Here is a 7,160-nt window from a genome sequence, read left to right on the forward strand (position 1 = left end):
CACTTTATTCAAGGGCTGTAAGCCATTAAACGCAGGTCAAGGACACACGTTTGACATTACATCCCCAAAATACCCATATTTTCGATGAATAAAATTGAAACAATAAATGTATATATTCCACTAAATACATTCAACGTTCATTACCAAAGTAATTACATGTTATGGAGACACTCGTCTTGTCTGTGCTCATGTCTAGAAATCCCAAAAACTACAACTACCAAGAGTGCGGAGAGAGTAGTAAACAGCCAATAGATTTACAGAATTGGAATTGACGACACATTTGGGGCTTTTTATGCGCGAACTGGCCATGCTCGAGCAGAAAATTCGCGGCTAAAGTCTGGCTGCTGAGGAGAAATTTGTTTCACTGTTTGTAAAGGTGGGTGTCTCTGTTGCGTAGTTAACGTTATCCTTACAAAAATATAGGTTTTAAATATTGTAATGTTCTAGCTAATCTTGCCTGATATGTGTATATATATATTTTTTTTTAACGAGTTGGTCGAGTGGTGATACCTCTGCTTCAATATTGGCTTAACGCCACGGTTGTCCTCGTTTTTTTTGGACGTTAACTAACAACCAACCTAGCTAGTTTCGTGTCTTTCAAAATAGTTTCTGACTGCTCTAATGAAAATGGAATGTAGTTGTAACAAGAACGTGGATGGATGGCTGGTTAGCTACTATAGTTCCGTGGTACTGTAACGTTAGTCATCTTTTGATTGTTCTGTTCCCTTCAGTCAGTGACAAGTTGTTTGTCTTGACATTACTTACTGGGTAGGATGCACACTTGCTAGTGCGTGGCGCAAATGACTTTCTATTGATTACACGACGTAACTAGCTAGTAACAAGTCATTCTGAATTTACTATAATATGCACAGGTCATTGACATTTTACATCAGCCAATTTAGCCTTTGATCAGCCGTTCATTGGTGCGCCTCGATGACTTAAGCATTTTGTTTGCAGGGTATTTTGAAAAGCAAACGCTGTTGCCATCCATGTTAGAAGTTTTCCGTCGCCACTAACAACTCTCTGCGTTGACGTTTCAATATTGTTCGTTGAACGTTCACGTTAATCACAATTTACCAGTCGTTCAAACGCATTGAACTTGATATAGAGGGGCGTCGTGCAAGTAGCAAAGCGGGCTGAGCTGTTGGAGCACGCGCTCGCGCCCCTCTTTGTTTGCAGCTGCTCACATTGACGTTCATTGCAACCAAACAAAAGCGTCTTTCTTGTGCCGTTACCTAATATTTTGGAAGCTAAGCAACAGTTTTGTGACCCTGAAACGTTAGCTAGTCTCTGTATTTAGAACTAGTGTCAGATTTTGATTGTTGCAGGTGTCCCCCCCCCCGTATCCAAGATAATCAGTTTGGGTTAAGTGCATAATGAGCTAGCTACATGGAAACACTTCATACGTTCTTACGTAAGTTGGGATTTATCCTTGAGCTCTTGACAATCCTCCGCATCTTTGTCTGACTTTGGCAGCACCACTTCATCAGTCAAATTCCAGTACATGTATTTAACGAATAACGGTGACTATGATTATTTTTGCATTTGAATGGTTCAAGTATTAACTACGTGCTCTCGAACTTTTGTTCCCCCCCTTATGGTTTTTAGCTAGTGAACTACGCACAAACAGGTGCACCGTTTTTGCAGCTGGTCTTCTGCTGATTTCTTCTATATTCAGAGATTAGTCTTGTTGGCTTCCGTTGTATATTATAGCAGCCAAATATCTTTAACTCCCTAATGGCATTTTCAGCCCCCTGCAATGTTGGTAAGCTTTAGCCCTTTGTTCTAAGACAGCCTGTTTATTCATCAACATGTATCCCTGCAACTGAGGCTGTAATCTGGCATTGAAAGGGCCTCGCCCATCTACAATAGGGGATTCTTGATTTCATTAAATCTAGTGTACATGCTAGACCGTAGGGCCGGCAAAATACCCTTATTGCTATTTTTTTAAATGGCAACAAATTAGAACGTGATACAGAACTCTTTGGTCCTTTAAAAAAAAACATGTATGTAAAATATTGTGCTTCAGTTGGGGAAATGTCTCTGGATGACAAAACGTTGGATTCCTTTGTTTTCTTGACACTATACTAATGAATAGTGATACTGGTATCGTCCTGGCCCTACTAGTGTTTTAATGTGCCATATAGTTAGCTGTGAATGAATGCCACACAGGTTTTTTTAATAGGGCGGTGGTTGGTTGCAGTGTTGAACATGACCGAAGGATGTCCCCACTGAGTGGGCCTTGTTTTGCTTTTCGCAGCTCTGTTTAGTCAGTCTTCCACCTGAACACAGTAAGGTCTCTATCACGCTAGAGGGTGCTAGTGCTCTGTTGATTCAGGCACCTTGTGAAGATGGAGATTTCATTCAGTCCGCAGGGAGTGGGTGTAGCTGGTTCTTCATGTTCAAGGACATACTAATGCATTATATAGGTTTATTACGTGTGCTTGTTGGTGTCTAGGCCGGGTTACTGAAACTGTTTTCGAAAGGGCTTTATTAAATAAATGTGACACTAATTGATACATTTTCTTCCTTCCAGGTACATTGACTCTGTCCACTGCTGAAATGGCCTCTTCCTGCGGAGGCGAGTTGTGATTTTTAAAAGCTGTGAAAATAATTGGTCAACTCTTATCTTAAAGTGACCAGGTGAAAGCCAGTCTAATGGTTTTCACCAGTCATGTCTATTCCCATCAGTCCAGATGAGATGAAGGAGGAGAAAATAAGAGAAAAAACATTTTTTTTTTGCACAGAACCTTAGGTGTCCAGTGGCCCAATTCTCTGTTACCCCCCCCCTGAATTGTTCACATCCCTGACCTGAGTCCTTTTCCCTTGTTTGGAAGGCTTAGTATTTCTGTTTGCACCCAGACAAGTTCCCCATTACCATAGAAACCTCAATGTTTGTGTACCTGTTTCAATAACTGAAATGCATAATTTGTCCCATCCAGATATTCTGGTTAAGGAGATTGACAAACGTGCGTCTGGCCAGGCGTTCGAGGTGATCCTGGGAGCTCCAGCTCCAGACGCCAAGGGAGAGTTCCCCCTTTCTCCCCCCAAGAAGAAGGACCTGTCCCTGGAGGAGATCCAGAGGAAACTAGAGGCTGCAGAGGAGAGGAGGAAGGTAGGTTGTGCTCCAGTTAAACGCTACACTGAACTTCTTGCCTATGGAGGTGCTCTTGAGCCAAAAGGGGTCCCCTAAAGGGAAATATATTGTCCAGAAATGACCTTTTTTGACAAAGGGTCATCTACCTCACCCATGAATAATATTGTTAGGTAAAAACAAAAGGTTATCACAGAACTTGGGTGGAAAACTTCTGATTGAATGGTAGTTTTCCATCTACCTGCCACTGTGGCTGGTGAACTAAAGTTAATTTCCCACCCTGCTTAGATGCTGATACAATATTTATTGCCACTCTTACGATTTGATCTAAACATTATTTCTGCTGCAGAGGCACAAGACCGAGTTTTGATCAGTCAGGGAAGTAAAAGTGCAATAAATGCCTCCCTATTTTAAAAAGATGGTGGACACTGATTAAAAAATACTGTTTTTTTTGTACAGCCAGCTAGTGCAAAAATATTGCGTTATTGTCTACAACATGCTATATTGTCAAATTGAGTGGTTACTTTACTAATTGTTATCAATTTTATCCTTTTTGGACCCGACGGCTGCAGGAGCCCAATAAATCCAAATACGACTACAATATCCTGATGTGTAACTCGATTGATTTCTTTCCCCCACCTATCACTAGTATTCACATTCAAATATTTTGCCTTGTTGCCCTGACAAGCGTCTATGCTAGGGATCAACTAGATTCAGTATTTATTTTGGTTTGATGGGCTGGAAATTGATAGAAGCTCAAATGGCTGTGATTGACTAAAACTTAATCTTTTCATTCGTTGCTTACATTTGTATCTGTGTGGGGAATACTTCGGCACAGATTTCCCAAATGTTTAAACTCCTTGGCGCTGGTGGTCTTATGTCCTGCCCCCCAGAACTTGGTGGCGAAATCACCTGTGGCTGCAGCCAGTTGGGGAACCCAGCTCTGTATTACTATTAATATGTTTTGTAGTTGGATGTCTGAATCACACTCCTCTCTTGTGCCATCCTCCAGTCCCATGAAGCGGAGGTTCTGAAACACCTTGCTGAGAAGAGGGAGCACGAGAAGGAGGTGCAAAGGAAAGCCATGGAGGAGAACAATAACTTCAGCAAGATAGCAGAGGAGAAGCTTAACCAGAAGATGGAGGCTAACAAAGAAAACAAGGAGGCCCTTCAGGCAGCCATGAGTGAGAAGTTCAAGGAGAAGGTATGTTGGACTATCTTTCTTTTTTTTAACCTGCAGATCTGTTTGGCTGTGATCTTCTGACTCAGCTACCAGTCATTTTCAATGAAGGACACAAGGGTTGTTCAATATTGCAGGTGACTGCTGACTCCAAATCACCTTGCATCATAAATAATGACTATTTGTAGATCAGTCACAATTTACCCATGATGCATCATGGTGTTGACGCTCTCGAACATGATCAGTGACTTAATGGTCTGTGCCTAGCTAGCGACCACAGTAACATTTCCAAAGTTTGTACAAATTGACACAGCCGACACCCATTCAGGAGGGTGCAGTTCTTGCTAGCGAGCTTTTGACCGTGGCTAATAACTGCTGTTATTCATGCTGTTTGTAGGACATTAGGGATGGACATTTTAAGTGATTTTGTTTATTAGAATAATATTTTTGCGCTAGTAAAACTTCTTGCTGCCATAGGTTATCAAATGTATTTATAAAGCCCTTTTTTACATTGGCAGATGTCATAGTGCTTATTCAGAATCCCAGCCTAAAACCGCAAGCACCTCAGATGCAGAGGCTAGGAAAAACTCCCTATGAAGAAACCTATAGGAGTTGGGGCGGCCAGTCCTCTTCTGGCTGTGCCCTGTGGAGATTATAAGAGTTCATGGCCATTAAGGCCCGACTGTACCGTCTAGTAGTGGCTGTCTTAACTGCATCAAATTGCTGTAACAATGGCAATTAAGGCCATTTTGTTGTGCTCCCCGTCCAACATCTACAACTCCACTCATATGAAACTGCCTTCCTGTTGGTAGATCATTGTAGCCTACTTCTCATTTAGCCAACTTCATTATAAGGTTTATATTTTGCGTTGATTAGAAATTGCCCGCTTCACTTGCTACCCATGGAGCCTCTGTCTGTAGTGCTGCTTTGGCTCAACGACATTACAAGCTACACGTGTGTAGGCTACTGGAGTGTCTTTATGGGGTGCACTTAAAAAAAAAATAAAGAGTAGTTGAATACCAACATCCATTTGGCTATTCGAATAACCATGCCCCATCCCCAAAGGATACACCCACTGTGGTGGTCTCAACGACTTCATCACTTATCTCTACAAGTGACTTCAGTTGGTTCGGATTACATTTTATTTGCCACTTGTGCCGAATACAACAAGTGTAGACTTCCGTGAAATGCTTACTTACAAGGGCCACTGGTACCTAGTCAGTGTGCAGGGGTACAGGCTAGTTTGAGGTAATCTGTACATGCAGTTTGGAGACTTGCGGAAAAAAGTGAAATGTTTTATGATCAGTGTTTTTATTGACTTCACATCGATGGTCAACACTATCACTGGTCAAGCTTGTGACAAATTGGCAAAGAAAGGAATGTATGCAAGTGTATTGTTTGTTAAGAAATTCAATTTTGAAAGATCACTAATGTTTTGAACTTCTATTTCTTCCCAGGACAAGAAACTGGAAGAGGTGCGTGCTAAGAAGGAAACCAAAGAGGGCGGTGCCGAGACATCAGAAAACTGACCAGTTCAGTCTATGGGGGAATTGTATACTATAGGGTTTTTTACGTATCCAAAGATTGATTTATATTTAGTTGATGGCCAGTATTTTTGTTGTTCACTGCCACCCACTTTATGAAGAAAAATAAGTTCTCCCTGTTTGAATTTAGCTTCTCGGCTATAAGTGTACTTGCTATATAGTTTTACATGTGGATATTTGTCTCGTTGTTGCTTCTACTCCACGGCTGTCTAAACATTACTAGCCTTCAAATCAATTCCTTTCAAATGGCATTAGAGGATAGGATCCAAGGTAATATCCTTATACAACCAATGAAGCTTTGAGCGAGATTAACAAAAAGAGGACTGAGGAAGCAAGGATTTGACTTCTAGTAACTGTTTCATACACAGCCCATTTCTTTGGATATGTAGTTTGTCATTGCAGCTTCTGACCTAATGAAAAATAGCAGTGTACGTAGTTGTCCTTTAAGGAAGCATGTGCTGTGCATAGGCCCTCGACATGATTTCTCTATTCCATAGTGCCGCTTTCGAACCGTGTCCCCGTGTATCTCACACCTGACTGTTCATAGCACTTATTGATCACTGTTTGTTAACATATTGATTGGGTTCACCTTTTTTCACAGCATCAGGTGTTGTATTGCAGCTTTTGCTGTTCAGAGATCTGCATGTCTTGTTCTTTAAAGAACTAGGGCTGATATGGCATCCTGATCCTATTACGCTACCCAAAAGTAGTGCACTACATAAGGAATAGGGTGCCATTTCAGACGCACCCTAAATCTAATCTTTGTGCCACTGCAGATTTTATGCGTTTGTAAAGGAGTTTTGTCTCGAAGCGCATGACTTAGTGCTGTTGTAGGGCCATGAAGTAACTTTGCCAGACTTTTGAATCATCTAGGATGTTACTGGAAGGGGATCTACACATGGAATGCAAAAGAGGAATACACTTTGGATTCTTAATAGATGTTACTAGTTGACTTAACTGTACTAAAAAATAAAATTGTTAAACGCCATTTAATTTGTGCTTTATTGATTCCTTTGACGCTTCAGTTTTCCGCAATTCTTGGAAGACTATCCTTTAACACTTAGCTAGAACAGGTTAAAGATGTGAGGATGTAGTTATCCTGAAATCCAAACTGATGCTCAGTATCTTTTTTTGGATTCCATTCTAAGATTTAGCAACCAGTATGTTCCCATCACCCAAAGGTTAAGAGGATGTTGGGATTAATCTTGCACATTGTAAATGAACATAATGTTACACTAGGACTAACCGGTGAGCCTAGCATTATGCTTCACTTGGAAAGCTTGTGACATCTTACCAATGGGTTAGGGTTTTCTACTCCTTGTGCCATCTAGTGGGGTTTGGG

The 7,160-nt window shown here is 41.2% G+C and overlaps 1 protein-coding gene across 1 annotated transcript; it reads left to right on the top strand.

The window, feature by feature from the left end:
- Window positions 1-257: 257 nt before the first annotated feature.
- Window positions 258-6,806, top strand: LOC106588646 (stathmin). The gene is made up of 5 exons (XM_014177828.2): window positions 258-376; window positions 2,537-2,581; window positions 2,943-3,115; window positions 4,107-4,298; window positions 5,732-6,806. The coding sequence occupies exons 2-5, from the start codon at window positions 2,563-2,565 to the stop codon at window positions 5,801-5,803; spliced, it is 456 nt and encodes a 151-aa protein (XP_014033303.1). The 5' UTR covers window positions 258-376; window positions 2,537-2,562; the 3' UTR covers window positions 5,804-6,806.
- The last annotated feature ends 354 nt before the right edge of the window (window positions 6,807-7,160 follow it).

This window comes from Salmo salar, chromosome ssa27 (genome assembly GCF_905237065.1).
Source record: "Salmo salar chromosome ssa27, Ssal_v3.1, whole genome shotgun sequence".
In the NCBI taxonomy this organism is placed as follows: domain Eukaryota; kingdom Metazoa; phylum Chordata; class Actinopteri; order Salmoniformes; family Salmonidae; genus Salmo; species Salmo salar.